This window comes from Microcaecilia unicolor, chromosome 7 (assembly GCF_901765095.1).
Source record: "Microcaecilia unicolor chromosome 7, aMicUni1.1, whole genome shotgun sequence".
Lineage (NCBI taxonomy): Eukaryota > Metazoa > Chordata > Amphibia > Gymnophiona > Siphonopidae > Microcaecilia > Microcaecilia unicolor.
The window spans coordinates 306,147,688-306,166,619 of record NC_044037.1 but is presented as its reverse complement, the minus strand read 5'-3'; the positions used below and the strand labels follow the sequence as shown (position 1 = coordinate 306,166,619).

The following is an 18,932-nucleotide window of genomic DNA, read 5'->3' as shown; positions in this document are numbered from 1 at the left end:
TTTCCATCCTCCCAACATATATTTCTGCTGCATCCTAGCTCTTTTCTTAGCCCAGCTAAACCTAAACATTAGTCTATATAGGTGTTTTATATCTTTCTGTAGCAATGCTATGGGCAAGATCTGTAGTGCATAGAGCCATCTTGGCAAAATGACCATTTTTATAAGACTTATCCTCCCCGACAAAGACAGCGTCAAAGTGGTCCAGGAGTCTAATTGTTGGGTTGTCTGCTCTAACAGTTTTGCTACATTTAATTGATATATCTCTCTCGGCTTGGCCGGTAGCAATATTCCCAAATATGTAAAGAAGTTATGTGTCTGTTTCAAAGGGAATCCGTCCAGCCATAAGCCTTGGATGTCCGCATTAATCGCAAGGGCTTCCGACTTGTCCATGTTCAATTTAAAGCCCGAGTAGTCTCCATATTCATGGAAAATCTCTAAAAGATTGTCAAGTGTCGTCTTCGGTTTTGTAACTATCATTAACAAGTCGTCTGCAAATGCAGCCAGTTTGAACTCCTGTTTCCTAAATTGCACCCCAGGTACCGCTTTACAATCATATATGTCCCTAATGAGAGGGTCCAATTGGAGCGCAAATAGCAGGGGTGACAGAGGACACCCCTGTCTTGTTCCTCTACTAATCTGTATTTCTCCTGATACATTACCGTTTATCAGTACTTGTGCTCTCGGCAAATAGTACAATGCTCTGATTGCCTGCATAAAGTTGCCATTGAATCCATATTTCTCTAGCACCGAGTACAGAAAGGGCCACTCCACTCTATCGAATGCTTTTTCTGCATCAAAGCTTATCATTAAAGCTTGTTCTTTGGAGTGACCCAATCTTTCCAAGGCCGCCAGAATGTTTCTCATGTTTTTCGTAACTGATCTACCTTGTACGAATCCTACCTGTGCTGGATGTATGAGCTCAGGTAGTACCTTGCCTAGTCTGTTTGCCAGTATTTTGGCAAATAGCTTTGCTTCCTGATTGAGTAGGGAGATAGGTCTGTAAGATGTAACTAATTTTTCATCTCTTTTAGGCTTGGGAAACACCACTATTCGGGCTAAATTTAAATGCTCAGGCATCCTACCTTTTTCTATCCATTCATTAAATACCCTAGCCAAGGTAGGAATCACCGAGTCTCCCATCAGCTTATAAAATTCCGCTTTATATCCATCCGGGCCTGGGGCTTTTCCTGTTTTACTCTGAGTAATGGCCCAGGCCACCTCTTCCTCACTAATCCTAGCATTCAGGCGATTCTGGTCATTGCATTGCAGCTTCGGAATTTGTAGGTCCTCTAGATATAATTCCCCTGATAATCCCTCCTGGTCTGAAGCCTTATAAAGTTGCTGATAGTATGTTTGGAAAGCTAGCCTGATCTCATGATTGGTGTGTATGAGTTTCCCCTCCGTAGTTTTCATAGCTGTTATGTTCCTAGGTGCATACCTAGGTGCTAGAAGGCGAGCTAGATATTTGCCCCCTTTGTTCCCATGCCTATATAGTTGGAATCTGTAATAGGCCTGAGATTTTATTTCTCTCTCGTGCAGGAGTGAATTCAGAGTTGTTTGTAGGGCCAATATTTCCTGTCTTATCTTGTTACCGGGATTCATGCCGTATTGCCTATTCAATTGGTGCAGTTGTTTTTCAAGCCTCACTATTTCTCTATCTCTTGCTCTTTTGTATTGCGCAACATAACTTATAATTTCGCCCCTCAATACTGCCTTTGCCGCTTCCCAAAAATTAGTCGTTTCATTCACTGAGCCTTCATTAAAGTGTTTATAGTCTGCCCATTTTGCGAGCAAATATTCCCTAAATTTTGCTTCTCTTATCAAATATGCGGGAAACGTCCAGTTGTGTATCTTCTCATCTTTCCCTCCTTCGTTCCATTTCATTCCTATCACCGAATGGTCCGATATTACACAAGGGTCTATATAGGCCGCCATGATATCTGTTAATAAGTTGCGGGATGCTAATAAGTAATCTATTCTAGATGAAGTTCCGTGTGCTCTGGATTGGTGTGTGTATTCTTTGTCAAGTGGGTGTAATGTCCGCCAGACGTCAATTAAGTCAAGCGTTGTACAAAAATCTGGTAGTCCTCTGGTATCTATTTTTCTTATTTTAGTTGGGGGGTGTGACCTATCTAGGATTGGATCCCATGTCATATTGAAATCGCCCCCCAACATTGTGGGTAGCGATTCCAACCGTGTGATCTGTTTGAGAACCTTCTTATAGAATTTTTGGTCTAGTACATTAGGAGCATAAATACTTCCTAGGAGCATGTTTTTTCCATTTATCGTAACTATACTCATAACATATCTACCCTCTGGGTCTGTAATTATTTTATGCACTTTAGTTGCTAACCCCTTTCGTATGAGTATTGCCACTCCTCCTTTCTTTCCCGCGGCCGCAGATGCCACACAATCAGCTACCCACCATTTAGCTAGCTTGGCATGCTCAGTGTTGGACAAATGTGTTTCTTGGAGCATCGCGATATCTGCCCCTATGCGTTGCAGATGCCTCAAGATTTTTGACCTTTTGATTGGGGAATGTATGCCTCCTACATTCCAAGATACTACCTTAATCTGTTACCTTTTTGTATCCATTGTACCGTCTTTTGATAACACTTTACTTCTAGGAGTCGCCGGCCCAGCCTCCAGCCACCCCTTCTATGATGCCCTTTTCTGTCTATTATTTGTGTTTGGATTTTGGCTTTATAATGGGTTACTCTCTTCCCCTCCCCCCCCTCTTTCCCAGTATTGTCTCTATCTACTTGTGCTTTGCTCGCTCTCCCTCCCTTCCCATTCTTATCCCCTCCCTGAAGTCTACCTTCCTCTTCCCCTCCCTGTTCCCCTTTTGAGTTCCCAGTCCCTATTGGACTTGTCACGTGTTAACCCCCTCCTTCTAGTCTCCCCCGTAGTGCATTTTATCTTCTCATGCCTTTCAATCTCCCGTAATATCTTTTATATTCTAGTATCAGTATCCCAGTAACAAGATCATATACTTTTTACATATAACTGCCCCTCATAATTTTCATCGTCAATTCACCTTTTTGACATACCCCGCCAGGATTACAGCACCCTAGTCAGCTGTGTCAAGTCCAAGCAGTTGTGCTTTGTCCTAGTGACAGTATAATGTCTATTCAACATGAGATTACTTTAACCCGTAATCTCCTTATTGTCTTATCATTAAATTCTTCTAACAAACAGAGCTTTAGTGTATTTAAACATTTTACTCTTTAACCTGGATATTATAGTTTGCTGCGCGTTCACCAGCCTCAGAGACACCACCTGCAAATCAGGGCAGATTCCTCATCCGATATAAGAAGGTCCTTTCGCGGCGTCTCCTGTCAAATATTGTCATTATCAATTTCGCAACTTTCAAACTTTTCCAGTTCTCATTGTAATCCTAGGTTCTTAGTTATTATTATAATCCACTTGTGTTTATGGTTGGTGCCAGAACTTTGTCACCATGTTTGCTGTGTCTTTGGTATACAGGTTTCAAACTCTCATGTCAGTTTGATTGCTTCTTCCGCACTATTTTACAGCACCCTAGTCAGTTGTGTCAAGTCCAAGTAGTTGTGTTTTGTCCTAATGACAGTATAATGTCTATTCAACATGAGATTACTTTAACCCGAAATCTCCTTATTGTCTTATCATTAAATTCTTCTAACAAACAGAACTTTAGTGTACTTAAACATTTTACTCTTAAACCTGGATATTATAGCTTGCTGCGCGTTCACCAGCCTCAGAGACACCACCTGCAGATCAGGACTGATTCCTCCTCCGACATAAGAAGGTCTTTTCGCGGCGTCTCCTGTCAATTATTGTCATTATCGATTTCGCAACTTTCAAACTTTTTCAGTTCTCATTGTAGTCCTAGGTTCTTGGTTAGTATTATAATCCACTTGTGTTTATGGTTGGTGCCAGACCTTTGTCACCATGTTTGCTGTGTCTTTAGTATACAAATTTCAATCTCTCATGTCAGTTTAATTGCTTCTTCCGCACTATTCATTCATCCCTAGCTGTTAAAATGCTCTTAACATATTCCTGAGCTTCCTGTAGCGTGTTGCACGTGTGCGTATTGGACTGATAAAATATCTTTAATTTGGCAGGATACAATAAAGCAAACTTGATTTTATGCTGTACCAGCTGGGAGCAAATTGGTGAGAAATTCTTTCTTTGGGCGGCCACCGCCATAGAATAATCTTGGAAACATAGGATTTTATAGTTGTTGTAGTTCAAGCTGGTTCCCGCTCGCAGTTTCTGCATGATGACAATTTTGTGATGAAAATTTAATATTCTGCAGATAACCACCCTTGGTCTGTTATTATTCTGTCTCACCGGGCCTACCCGATGGGCCCGTTCTATGACCAGTGGGCCCATATCTGTAGGCAATCGGAGTTCCTTTGTAAGCCACGTCTCCAAAAATCCTCGTAGCTCTTTGTCTCCCAACTCCTCCGGTAAGCCTACAAAACGAAGGTTGTTTCTTCTCGAACGATTTTCGAGATCTTCAAGCTTCTCCGCTTGAGTTTCAATCGTTTTCAGGAGCTTGGAATACTGGCGTTCCACCGCAGTGACCTGATCTTCGAGGGCCCCCGTGCGCTGTTGAAAACTAGCCACTTCCTGACTTAGTTGAGTCATGTGCGTTTGGAGTCCCTCGAGTTTGGTTTCCAGCCCCTGTAGTTTCTTGTCTAAGATGACTTCCAGTGCTGTGGTGACTTCTCCCACGATTTCCGCTGTCCATGCGGAGCTAACTGTTATATTCGACGGACTTGCCGGGGCCGCCATCTTGTCTTCTCCGAGTTTGCTCTTTTCCTTGTCCCGTCGAAGCGATTTGGCCGCCATCATCACTTTTAATCACCAACTAAAGTAGGTATATCGTTAAGATGATATCTCGATCTTTGCTGTAATAATTTGGCTTAGGTTTGCGGGTTTCCAAACCGGGGTTGTCTAGAAGGAGCACGGAGCTGATCTTTTAGCGACCACTCGCGTGCATGGCGTCACGTGACCCCCCCCCCCTTTGTTTGCTTTAAACCTTTGACTGCAGTGTAAGCCCTGCTTCTTTTTGACTTGTGTATTAGAAGCAGCCATTCCCTTTAGCCTGTTTTAACTCTTTGTCTGCTGTGTTTGTCTCCTGATCCTTGTGAGCATTGCGCCTTATCTGATTTGTGTATGTATAGGCAGCTTTCTCTGTTTGCTTGCTTTTCCCTTTGTCTCTAGTGTCTGTTATTTGACTCTTTGGCACAGCCTTGTGTATTCCTATGAGTGGATTCCCTTTACCCTTGAGTGCTGTGTGGCCAGCCTTGTGTATTCCTATGAGTGGATTCCCTTTACCCTTGAGTGCTGTGTGGCCAGCCTTGTGTATTCCTATGAGTGGCTTCCCTTTACCCTTTAGTGCCGTGTGGCACAGCCTAGTGTATTCCTTTGAGTGGCTTCCCTTTTCCCTGAGCGCTGTATGGTACAGCTTAGAGTGTTCCTATGAATGGCTTCCTTTTTTCCTTGAGTGCTGTGTGGCACAGCCATGAATGTTCCTTTACTATGGCCGTGTGGCCTTGTCTTGAGTTTTCCCTGTGTGATTTCTGTTTGAGTCCATTCTGTGAGGTTTCTGTTTTGAGTTTGAGTGGGTTGCTGTCCTGTTTAGCTGTGACTACTAGTGCCGCCCTGAGCGGCCTCTCTGTGTTACACGAGTGGGCTGTTATTCCGTTTAGCTATGTCTACTAGCACAGCCCTGAGCATCCTCTCTGTTTGGTTCTGTTTGAGTGGGTGGTTCTTCTGTTTAGCTGTGACTACTAGCTCAGCCTTCAGCTGCCTCTCTGTGTGGCACGAGTGGACAGCTGTTCTGTTTATCTGGGACTACTAGCTGAGCCCTGAGCTTACCCCTTTGTGTGATGTCTGACTTGGTTAGGACTATTCGTTTATAGCTGTGGTTGTAGCACAGCCCTGAGCGTCCTCTCTGTTTGGTTCTGTTTGTGTTTGAGTGGGTGGTTCTTTTGTTAGCTGTGCCTATTAGCTCAGCCTTGAGCTGCCTCTCTGTGTGGCACGAGTAGTCAGCTCTTTCATTTAGCTAGGACTACTAGCTCAGCCCTGAGCTACTTCTCTGTGTGATGTTTGTTTGACTTGGTTAGGACTATTTGTTTATAGCTGTGGTTCTAAGCCCAGCCCTGTGCTGCCTCCCTGTGTGGTTTTCTTATCTTTTACTTGTGGTTTCTACCATGTGAGTCTAAGTGGGGTTGTCTTTTCCCCTTCAGTTTGTTTGTGCCTGTGTGTAGGGTCTTTTGACCCCTTGTTTGTGGCTCTGTTTAGTGCAGTGTGTGTGCAGTGCTTGAGTAGTACTTGCTCAAGAGATTCCGTTCTTTCTTTTCCCTTCCCTCTGGTATGAGTGGGTTCCAGTTTGGCCTTGTGGCCCACGTGCTTGGACTGTGTTACGGGTGGGTTCCAGTTTGGCCTTGCGGCCTGTATGAGTGTCCTTCCTTTGTTCCTGGTTTTGTTAAGTTCTGTTCCTGGTTTTCACTTTAGCCAGGCTCTGGTTTCACCTTGTCTTGAGTGTGCTCTGTCTATTTGCCATGTCTGGTATCTTGTTTGTATTCAGTGCCTGGTTCGCCTCTGCTGTTCGCCTCCCCAGAGGACTTGTCTGCTGCATCTCAAGGGCTCACCATCCCGAGTTCCGTGACACACCTCTAGCCAATCAGGCTTTTAGGATATCCACAATGAATATACATGAGAGAAAGTTGTATGAATTACCTCTATTCTATGCAAATATATCTTATATATATTCATTGTGGGTAGCCCAGAAACCTGACTGGCTAGATGTGTCCTGAGGACTGAGTTGAGAATCCCTGGTTTAAGGTGACAACGCTAACATGGATTTAGCCAAGGGAAATTTTGCCTCCACAATGTGCTACTTTTTATTTTGTAAGTATCTGGATTTTCAGAAAGCCTTCAGAAAATGGAGGAAGGATCCGACTGAAAATAATAAGAAACAGCGTAAGGAATAGCAAATCAAAGTGCTGATAAGGAAGGCAGAGAGGGACGCAAAAAAACAACAACACATTGCGTTGAAGGCAAAAAGACATAGTAAAAAAAAATTTTGGTATATTAAAAGCAAGAAGCCGGCAAAAGAATCAGTTGGACCGCTAGATGACTGAGGGGTAGAAGGGGCACTCAGGGAAGACAAAGCCATAGTGGAGAGATTAAATGAATTCTTTGCTTCAGTCTTCACCGAGGAAGATTTGGGAGAGACATTGGTGCCAGAAAAGATATTCAAAGCTGAGGAGTCAAAGAAACTGAACAAAATCTCTATAAACCTGGATGATGTAATGGCACAATTTGACAAATTGAATAGTAGCAAATCTCCTGGTCCAAATGGTATTCATTCCGGAGTACTGATAGAATTGATAAATGAACTTGCAGAACTATTGTAATATGTAATTTATCTTTAAAATCAGGCATGGTACCGGAAGATTGGCGGGTGGCCAGTGTAACGCCAATTTTTTTTTAAAGTTCCAGAGGTGATCCGGGAAACTATAGATCGGTGAGCTTGATGTCAGTGCCAGGCAAAATGGTAGAGACTATTATAAAGAACAAAACTATGGAGCATATTCAAAAGCATGGATTAATGAGACCAAAAGCCAACATGGATTTAGTGAAGGGAAATCTTGCCTCACGTGAACAAATATGTGGATAAGGTGAGCCGGTTGATACTGTGTATCTGGATTTTCAAAAGGCATTTGACAAAATACCTCATGAAAGACTCCAGAGGAAATTGGAGAGTCATGGGATAGAAGGTAGTGTTCTATTGTGGATTAAAAACAAGTTAAAAGATAGAAAACAGAGAGTAGGGATAAATGGTCACTATTCTCAATGGAGAAGGGTGGATAGTGGGGTTCCACAAGGGTCTGTGCTGGGACCATTGCTTTTTAACATATTTATAAATGATGTACAAATGGGAGTAACTAGTGAGGTAATTACATTTGCTGATGACACAAAGTTATCAAAGTTGTTAAATCGCGAGAGGATTGTGAAAAATGATGAGGACCTTATGAGACTGGGAGAGTGGGAATCCAAGTGGCAGATGATGTTTAATGTGAGCAAGTTCAAAGTGATTCTTCCCGTAGCAGAAAGACTCTGGTTCAAAGCTACTCATTTAGTTTTTCAAATCTTACGGGACTTCCCCGTACTTGGAGTCAATATGTGGAACTCTCTACCTATTCCAATCAGAACAGAAAACAGCTACCTCAACTTCAGGAAGAGGCTATAAACCTCTTCCCAAAGACGGCTTCATAATAATCTATCATGACGTCTACTTCCTAGTATCATCCATTATCCTTTCCTTTAATGTTTTTAGTCTGATGCATTACACCAATGGTCTCTGTTTCTTGTACCTCACACTAATGCTATCTGCTTTTGTCTGAGCTAGAATGTAAACCTCAGTGAACCCTGGAAAGGGGTTATTAGTGGTATACAAGAATTGAAATGAATTGAAAAGCAAGGTCTCAACTAGAAACTTATTCAATAGTTCCCTCGCTGCAAAAGCAGGGTCTCAGCTTAAAACATTTTCTACAGTTGCCTTGCTGCAAAGGCGGGGTCCCAGATGCAAAAATTCATGCGTAGAAGCATGGGATAAAATCACAAAGAGAAAGGGAAGCCACACACTCGTTTGAAGGGTGCATGAAGGAATATCAGCTGCACAGCAAGGTTCCCTTGAGAAGCACAATCTCGGATCAGGCTTCCTTGCAGTGTTTGAAGCTGGAAAACAGACAGAGAAGCAGCGTGCTGCTTAACGGCAAAGGGATGTGTCTCTTGGATATGCCAGTTGGTCAGATTAGTGAAGATCAGATAATCGAGACTCAACTGTACTTAGTGGAGGGATAGTGACTTGCCTAGAATCACAAGGAGCTTCGGTGAGAATCAAACCTGGTTCCCCTGGATCATGGACTGCTGCTATGTTTTGGGGGATCTTCCGTGTACTTGTAATCTAGGTTGCCCACTATTGGGAAAATAGGTTCTGGACTTGACGATCCTTTGGTCTGACACAGTATGAGAGTTCTTATGTTGGGCTTTTTGAAAATAGATATTTCACTGATAGTGTTATTTCAGAGAGCATTTGAAGAAACGTTAAGAAATAAAATTGGAGTTCTTTATTGACTTGTGGATTGTGCGGAATATTAATATTTTAAATAAAATAAATTAGTACCAGACCTTCATGTGATATATATTGCATATAGGTGAAAGAGAAAATAGTCCCACCGTGGCCTTATCTTTAGAAGCAGAGAAATCCTTTTTACTGGGTAAAGTGGGGGTTTTATTGCTATCGGTGGAAGGCTTATTAACACAACTGGAATCCTTTATAAGGTTCTTAAGCCCCAGGTCTTGTTAAATGTTGTCAGAAACGTTCACATTTAGTAACATAACTTATCTACTTTTTTAAAAAAATTCTCTAGAATGAAGGTTATATTACTTAGGTGCAGGGTTCTCTGTGGGTAGAGGAATCAGGATAACTGACCAGAGCAGTAGTGTAGCCAGACTGCAGATTTTGGGGTTCAGTGTGCTGCTGTTGGGTAGGCCTAAGCCCAAAGTGGGTGGACCTGTACCCATATAGGCTCACCCATGGCTATGCCACTGGCCTAGAGAGCCCCATACTTTGGGAGTTCAGTACCTTTGCAGTTGCAGAACTTGGTCATGTTATCATCCTCCTCTCCCATCCTCCCTCTCACTGGCAGGAGGGATTGGAAAACTCATGCCAGACGCACCATTGGGGGAATGACGAGGAGGGATGATGGTGTGGCACCAGGTTGGGGGGAGAGAGGAGAGTGTCACCACTTGTGCTTTTTTTTTTTCACCCTCCCTCCCTCCCCCCCCCCCCCCCCCCCCACTACCCTTTCACTTCACCAGCATCTCTGCCTTCCTCAGCCAGTATTGCATGTGGTCAGATTTCCTTCTCCACTTTCCTTTTTGGCAGTTGCATTTCGTGCCCTCTGTTCTGTGGATGGACTGGGGCCTCTTGTCTGTGATTCTTCTCTTATGCCTGAGTCCTCTAGTGTGCAGTTTCAGAACACGGCAGTAAGGTAGTCCGTATTTTGGGTTACATTTGTTAAGGTCATAGGTCTAATGTGGCTTTCTCCCCTTCTTTCTTTTTACAGTGAGGGTGGAGCCTTGGCAGTGAGCGGAGCAGCACCTCCGCGGCTGCTCAGTTTCCCTGAGCTATGTCACTGCCTGGCTGAGAGCTGGATCACCTGCAGACTGTACCTACAAGAGCTGCTGCAATATAAGAGACAGCATCCTGGCAAGGTGAGCCCAAGCCTTAGGCAAGCTTTAACTCTCTTCCTCACAGTGCATGGACTCGTTCAAATTCATAGCATTACTGCCCACATAGGTGTGCTCTTTACCCATACCAGTACACATATGTACTTGCACCACTCACGGGTGTATGTGTTTCCCCCTGCCCTCTGTAGCAATGCACACACATGCACTCTTTGCCATTATCTTCCCCCCCTCCATATAACATTGTCCGTACACACTGTAGTCCTCTCTCTTGCATTGACCATATCTGCATTCACTGCTCAGCCTACTATAGGCCGTAGATGCATCATTGTATTTTGCTGAGAAAGTACCTGTATATAATATGTCAGCCACTTTGATTGTACCATAGAAAGGTGGGTGTACCCTTACCCACTTTACCTGTTCTCTGTTTTCTCCCCTCAGTTTTGTGCGCACGTCTGTTCAGGATGCCTGAGCCTGGCAGTGGTTGGACACTATGTTCCTGGCATCATGATATCTTACATTGTCTGTGAGTACTGCATGCCTGGGCTTGTTTGGTCCCACTCCTCAGCATTTGACAAGTGTATTGTAAAGTTTGTTACCCTCATATCCCATCCCATGTTCAGAGGATCATGGCCAACATATCTGGTTCTGTCAAGTGTACGCAGGCCTAAGGCCTATCACTTGGTAAAGCTGATCCTATGTTGTACTGCTATGGATTTACAGCCTGTCTCACTGACACAGACTACTCAATAATTACCATGGATTCTTTTGGATTCGTATTAGATAAATGAAACCTTTATTAGAGGTGCTAAAATCTACAATGATTAAGGTATATACAATGGTTAGCTATATATACACAATGATTAGCTATATAAACAATCATTACATCACTGGTCTCTACATCTAAGCAATGCTAAGAGTTCTTAGACCAGGAAAAGAAGCAATAATACACTATACATACAATCATCACTGGTCCTTACATCATCCAGGCTCTTATCAGCAGGGGGGGCCCGTTACAGCAAAAGCCAGGAGCTTTTTAGACCTGGAACAAGTCCTCTGCGCAGTACGTACGGTACAGATGAGCTCCCAATTTCACTGAAAGAAACTCCCCTTTTTATTAGGCTCAGAACTCATGTTCAGAGCTAAGGAAAATTACAGAATGCTTGAGAATAGGTAAACAAGCCCATACTGTGGGAACGTGATCACAGGCGGCCAGGCTGAACTTCCGAAAACAAGAACCATCCTCCCCTTCACATACCAAATTAATTAGAGCTGTGCCTTATCTTCTGCAACTTGTTACTCCCATCTCTTGATCATGTATAAATATGTTAAAAAACAGTGGTCCGAGCACAGACCCCTGAGGAACCCCACTATCTACCCTTCTCCATTGAGAATACTGACCATTTAACCCTACTCAGTGTTCTCTATCTTTTAACCAGTTTTTAATCCACAGTGGAACATTAACTCCTATCCCATGACTCCCTCTGGAGGCTTTCATGGGGTACTTTGACAAATGCATTTAGAAAATCCAGATACACAATATCGACTGACTCACCTTTATCCACATGTTTGTTCACCCCTTCAAAGAAATGTAATAGATTGGTGAGGCAAGATTTCCCTTCACTAAATCCATGTTGGCTTTGTCTCATTAATCTATGCTTTTGAATATGCAGTGTAATTTTGTTCTTTTTAATAGTCTCTACCATTTTGCCCGGATCACCTCTGGAACCTTTTTTAAAAATCGGTGTTACATTTGCCACCCTCCAATGTTCCGGTACAATGCTTGATTTTAAAGATAAATTACATATTACTAGCAGTAGTTCTGCAAGTTCATATTTCAATTCTATCAGTACTCTGGGATGAATACCATCCAGACCAGGTGATTTGCTACTCTTCAATTTGTCAAATTGTGCCATTACATCTTCCAGGTTTATAGAGATTTCATTCAGTTTTGTCTGCTCAGCTTTGAATATCATTTTTGGCACCGGTATCTCTCCCAAATCTTCCTTGGTGAAGACTGAAGCAAATAATTCATTTAATTTCTCCACTATGGCTTTGTCTTCCCTGAGTGCCCCTTACCCCTCGGTCATCTAGCGATCCAACTGATTCTTTTGCTGGCTTCTTTCTTTTAATATATCTAAGAAGAAAATGTTCTATGTGTTTTTGCCTCCAATGCAATCTTCTTTTCAGAGTCTCTCTTTTTCTTATCAGCGCTTAGCATTTGACTTGCCATTCCTTATGCTGTTATTATTTTCAGTCGGTTCCTTCTTCCATTTTCTGAAGGATTTTCTTTTAACTCTAATAGCTTCCTTCACCTCACTTTTTATCCATGCCTGCTGTCATTTGGTCGTCCTTCCTCCTTTTTTAATCCATGGAATATATTTGGCTTGGGCTTCCAGGATGGTATTTTTGAACAGCATCCATGCCTGATGTGAATTTTTGACCTTCGCAGCTGCTCCTCTAAATGTTTTTTTTCACCATTCTTCTCATTTATCATAGTCTCCTTTATGACATAGGAGGGCCATGAGGCCCACCTGGTCAGCCCAATTTAAGAGCATCATATTGAAGTGAGGGCCTCATCAGAGGACAATATTTCAGTCCCTTTATTTGAGGCTGTTTGGCAAATTCTAGATGCATCAGAAATGAAGGATCCGCAATTAGGAGTGTTCCTTCATTTTTGATGAATTGAGAATATCCTGTGAATTTGCCAAACAGCCTCAAATAAGGGGACTGAAATATTGTCCTTTGGACTGTGTTTTCCAGTATCACCTGAGAGTTGTCTGCAGTGCCAGATCTGAAAGTATTCTTGGTTGTTTTACCATATGAATGTGAGCGTAACAAAAGTAATGGCAGATGTCTGAAGAGAAAACTATTGCAGCAGCAGCATCTAAGTATTAGACAAGATGTTTTCCAACTGCATTATTTTGTCTGCTGTAATCCCACGTCGTTTAACTTGTTAACTTAGAAAGGACTATTTTATTGGCATTTTTCAGTAACTGTGATTCTAAAGCCGTAATTTAACAGTGAGGTGATAAAAGTTCAAATTTGTTCAGTTTTCAAGATGACTATGTATTGAGGAAAGAGATGCCACTAAAGATACAGGAAGAGGGGTCCTGAAGGAGAGAGAGTCTGGTGTGGTTCCTCATTGTCTTTTTCGTTGGTGGTCCAGTAAAAGTAGAGAGAAGGAGGAATAGAAGAGGGAGGTCAGTTTGACTGCCTTTGCAGAGGTCTCCACAGTGAGCATTAGGTTACAGCTACCTGTTTTGTTCTACATCAGGATGTGTAGAAGCTCCCCTAGAAATAGAAATGACATTTACCTCCTCTGATGGCCAGTACTAGGTTCAGCCTTACATAAGAACATAAGCATTACGATACTGGGACCGACTGGGTCCATCAAGCCAATCCAGGTCACAAGTAAAACAGTTTTTATGCTGCTTATCCCAGGAATAAGCAGTGGATATTCCCAAATCAATCTTCATAATGGCTTATGGACTTTTCTTTTAGGAAATTGTCTAAATTGTTTTTAAACCCTGCTAAGCTAACTGCTTTTAGCACATTTTCTAGCAATAAATGTTTTTTCTTTTGATTACAGGAGGCTTTGGTCTACTAAAAACTCGAAAGAAGGTAGAGAGGCAATAGATAAATCTAGTGATGGAAGAGCATTTCATTAGTAGCTTCCCACTATTCCAGAAGCTGTGGGATAGTTGTGTCCATCAACCAGCAGGTGAAGATAGAGAACTGAAAACTGAGACACATTTTTCTTAGCATCTAGTCCAGCTCCTCAGTATTTTCTGTCTCCAGCAGGTGGACAGACACACTTTTCAGTCTCTGATTCTGAGTGCTTTGCTCCTGGTCCAGTCGGTCAACTGGTTCCCAGTTGAGCTTTGCAGATGGCTTGAGTCTTTAGAGTCGTATCTGGAGGTCTTGGATATGGTAGCGCTATACAAATGTTAATAATAATAATCTGTTTGTGGTGCCCCGCAAATTTACTTTGGGACGTGGAAGAAGCAGTCTGCAGCAGCACATCTTCGGATTCGGCGCAGCTCTCTGACAGGACTGGTGTGCAATTTGTTGCACAAGAGCATGGGAACGGGTGCCATTTCGTCAGGGCCAGCTGGCAGTGAGAAGTATCCTCTGTTCACATGTGGAGCATAGCTGCCATTTTACAGCCTCAGGGTTCCACAGAGCATTCATCTGCATTGGGATATTTGTTTTCTCTGGAGTTTATATTGCTCTTACACCATGCCTATTTACTGTTGCAAGGACAATCGGAGTTGCTGCAAGGTGCTTCGGTTTCTCACCCCGCTGCCCCACTGGCTCCTAAGAGATCTCGTTTAGACCTCCAAGAGTGGGAAGATGAGGCTCTCTCTGCTTCTTTCTCCTTATCTGATGTGGCCTCGGTCTATTCAGAGGAACCATCGTTGAAGGATCTGTAAGAGGAGAGGGAGCTCCATGATCTGAACGTACTGACGTTTGTTCATAAAAAGGAGCTCAGTAATCTTATTTCTGTTTAAAAGGCTCATCTTTTTCATATTGCTTTTGAGGGCCAAATTCCAGCTTGACTTGACCTCCTTCAACCCATCTCCCTTTTTTTTTTCCATGTGAAGTGTGTGATGTAACTGTTTTATGTGATGTAACTGTTTTATCTTTCCTGTCTAAGTTTTGGGGTTCGTTTTCCTTTCTTAATGTTTATTATGTTTGTGGTACACCACTGTGATTCTTCCTGCTAAGCGGTATATCAAATTTGAATAAACTAAGCTGAAAAAGAAAAATCAAAAGGAGAGAAACAATTGCCAGAGAAAAGGAGTGTGGTGAGAAGTGTGCGCACTTCGGGGTGGGGGTACTTGGGTAGAGAGAGAGTCTGGCGGAAGAGCTAGCTCTTGGCTTGTTTTTTCTGTATGCCTGATGATGGGAGCAGTAGGTGTTCTAGAGCTTTGGGCCAGCATAGCTAAAAGCAGTCGTACATGTGATGTTTAAACAGAGGTAAGAAGGCGCTTTATGAGGAGCAATGAACATATGAGTGTATAGGTACTTTTTACAGTAAACAGTGAGAGTGTTGGAAGAGTATCCAAAATGTCTCTATGCTAGACATGAGATTGAAGAGGGACTGGATTCCATTATATTTAAACATTTTCAGAGGTTTCTCAGCTTGTTACCTCTCCGCTTGGCCACTCTCCTTGTCTCCATCACTTAAGGGGGACAAAGCCCTTGTCCTCAAGCTGTATGTCAGGGATCTCGGCGTTGTTGTTGATGATAACGTTGAAATCCTCTGCTCAGTGGGTTCCAGCAGCTAAGAAAGCAAATAGAATGTTAGGTATCATTAGGAAAGGAATGGAAAACAAAAGTGAGGACGTTATAATGCCTTTGTATCGCTCCATGGTGTGACTGCACCTCGAATATTGTGTTCAATTCTGGTCGCCGCATCTCAAAAAAGATATAGTGGAATTAGAAAAGCTACAGAGAAGGGCGACGAAAATGATAAAGGGGATGGTACGACTTCCCTATGAGGAAAGGCTGAAGCGCCTAGGGCGCTTCAGCTTGGAGAAAAGACGGCTGAGGGGAGATATGATAGAGGTCTATAAAATAATGAGTGGAGTGGAACGGGCAGACGTGAATTGTTTGTTTCCTTTTTCCAAAAATACTAGGACTAGGAGGCATGCGATGAAGCTACAAAGTAGTAAATTTAATACGAATCAGAAAATGTTTCTTCACTCAACATGTAATTAAACTCTGGAATTCTTTGACAGAGAATGTGGTAAAGGCGGTTAGCTTAGTGGGGTTTAAAAAGGACAGCTTCCTAAAGGAAAAGTCCATTATTAAAATGATTTGGGGAAAATCCACTGCTTATTTCTAACATAAGCAGCATAAAATGTTTTGTACTTTTTTGGGATCTTGGCAGTTCTCAGAGGACAAGCAGGCTGCTTGTTCTCACGACTAGGTGACGTCCGCGGCAGCCCCCACCAACCGGAAAAAAGCTTCGCGGGACGGTCGGCACGCAGGGCACGCCCACCGCGCATGCGCGGCCGTCTTCCCGCCCGTGCGCGACCGCTCCCGCCAGTTCCTTTTTTCCACGTCTGGAGAGAGTCGTGCCTCGCCGCTCTCTCTGATTCAGCCGCCGGATTTCGATCGCGTTTACGCGGATCGTGCTTTTTCTTTGTTTAACTTGGTTTAGTTACCGTCCGGTTTCTTTTTAAAAAAAAAAAAAGAAACCCTGCGCGTGTGGAGCACGCGCTCCCTTTTTCCCTCGCTTCCAGCGGGGACGCCGCGTTGCGGCCTAGTGGCCGCACGGTCGTTTTCCTTTTCGTGGTGTGATTTCAGCCACCATTGACGACTTTGACTTCGCCGACGCGATTTTTCCGTCGATGTCCTCAAGGGTCCCGAGTGGATTTAAAAAGTGTGGTCGCTGCGGCCGGCCGATCTCGCAGACCGACACCCACGCTTGGTGCCTCCAGTGCCTCGGCCGGAGCACAATATCAAGTCGTGTTCCCTGTGTCTCGGTCTCCGGAAACGGACCTCAGGTTGCGAGGCAAGTTCTGCGGGACCGTCTTTTGGAACTTGCGCCGGCCCCTCGACGTCGACCTCGACGGCATCGGTATCGACGCCCGGTCCTTCGGTACCGGTATCGATGCCCGAGACATCGGCACCGATGGCATCGACCCCAGGAGAACAGGTCCCGTCGGCCCGCCGGTCCGCTGGCGAGGGTAGAGGTGAGCGGCCCGCGTGGGCAGTCGGCCCCGGTCACTCCCTCAGCCCGTGGCCCTCGGGACCGAACCCTGTCTGACCCGGCTCCCCGGGACCGAGGGGGATCGTCCTCCTCCTCCTCCATACCTCCCGGCACCGGTGACGCGCATCGGAAGAAAGACAAGAAGCGTCGTCACCGGTCGCCCTCGGTGCATCCGGACATCGGAGAGGAGGCGGCGCCGAAGCGTCATCGTCGAGAGGAGAGGTCCCCGTCGGTCGTGGAGGTACCGACGTGTCAGGGTTCCGGCACCTCGGTGCCGTCTCCTGGCCCCCATCAGCTTCTGGCACCGACACCCCTACCGGCCCCACCGCCTTTCCCGGCAGCGGGCCTGGACGAGTGCCTCAGAGCCATCCTTCCGGGGATCCTGGAAGGGCTGATGCGCCAGGCTGTGCGCGCCGATATCTGTGGCGCCTGTGAGCTCTAGCCCGGCGCCGGGGCCGTCGACACCGCCGCCGCTTGCGGCGCCGGTCTCGACCGCCACGCAGGTGGAGTCGACGTCGATGGAGGGAGCTCCGTCCCCGCCGGCGCGGGAGTCCACCGCTCGACGACACCGAGACCTCGGTGCCTCGACGTCGAGCCGGGCCCGGTTCAGGACTCAGCTACATGAGCTTATGTCCGATACCGAGGATGAGGACTCGTGGGGGGAAGAGGAGGACCCTAGATATTTCTCCTCAGAGGAGTCTACGGGCCTTCCCTCGGACCCCACGCCTTCACCAGAGAGGAAGCTCTCACCCCCCGAGAGCCTCTCCTTTGCCTCCTTTGTGCGGGATATGTCTATCAGCATTCCCTTCCCCGTGGTCTCTGTGGAAGAGCCGAGGGCCGAGATGCTCGAGGTCCTCGACTATCCATCGCCACCTAGAGAGTCTTCCACGGTGCCGCTGCACAATGTCCTCAAGGAGACACTGCTTCGGAACTGGGTGCGACCGTTAACTAACCCCACCATTCCCAAGAAAGCAGAGTCCCAGTACAGGATCCACTCCGACCCAGAGTTAATGCGGCCCCAATTGCCCCATGACTCGGCGGTCGTGGATTCTGCTCTCAAGAGGGCACGGAGTTCGAGGGATACCGCCTCGGCGCCCCCGGGGCGGGAGTCTCGCACTCTGGACTCGTTTGGGAGGAAGGCCTACCAATCCTCCATGCTCGTGACCCGCATCCAGTCATACCTGCTCTATATGAGCATTCACATGCGGACCTATGTGCAACAACTGGCGGACCTGGTCGAGAAGCTCCCGCCGGAGCAGTCCAGGCCTTATCAGGAGGTGGTCAGGCAGCTGAAGGCGTGCAGAAAGTTCCTGTCCAGGGGTATCTATGACACCTGCGATGTGGCATCTCGTGCTGCGGCCCAAGGTATAGTGATGCGCAGGCTCTCATGGCTGCGTGCCTCTGACCTGGACAACCGCACCCAGCAGAGACTGGCCGACGTCCCTTGCCGGGGGATAACATTTTTGGTGAGAAGGTCGAGCAGATGGTGGACCAACTGCATCAGCGGGAAACCGCTCTCGACAAGCTCTCCCACCGGGCGCCTTCAGCATCCACCTCAGCAGGTGGACGTTTTTCCCGGGCCCGGCAGGCTGCACCCTATTCTTTTGCAAAGCGTAGGTACAACCAGCCGGCCCGAAGGCCTCGTCAGGCACAGGGACAGCCCCAGCGCGCTCGTTCCCGTCAACAGCGTGCGCCTAAGCAGCCCCCTGCGCCTCCACAGCAAAAGCCAGGGACGGGCTTTTGACTGGATCCACGGGAACATAGCCGCCCTCAAAGTGTCCGTACCGGACGATCTGCCAGTCGGGGGGAGGTTAAAATTTTTTCACCAAAGGTGGCCTCTCATAACCTCCGACCAGTGGGTTCTCCAAATAGTGCGGTGCGGATACGCCCTGAATTTGGCCTCCCTGCCTCCAAATTGCCCTCCGGGAGCTCAGTCCTTCAGCTCCCATCACAAGCA

General features: G+C 45.6%; 1 protein-coding gene across 1 annotated transcript in view; it reads left to right on the top strand.

The window, feature by feature from the left end:
• The window catches only part of RETREG2 (reticulophagy regulator family member 2), a 74,271-nt gene that overhangs the window by 36,246 nt on the left and 19,093 nt on the right, over nucleotides 1–18,932 (top strand). The window contains exons 4-5 of the mRNA XM_030210940.1: nucleotides 10,131–10,278; nucleotides 10,693–10,777. Coding sequence (XP_030066800.1) covers nucleotides 10,131–10,278; nucleotides 10,693–10,777 — 233 coding nt within the window. The remainder of the gene's footprint in view (nucleotides 1–10,130; nucleotides 10,279–10,692; nucleotides 10,778–18,932) is intronic.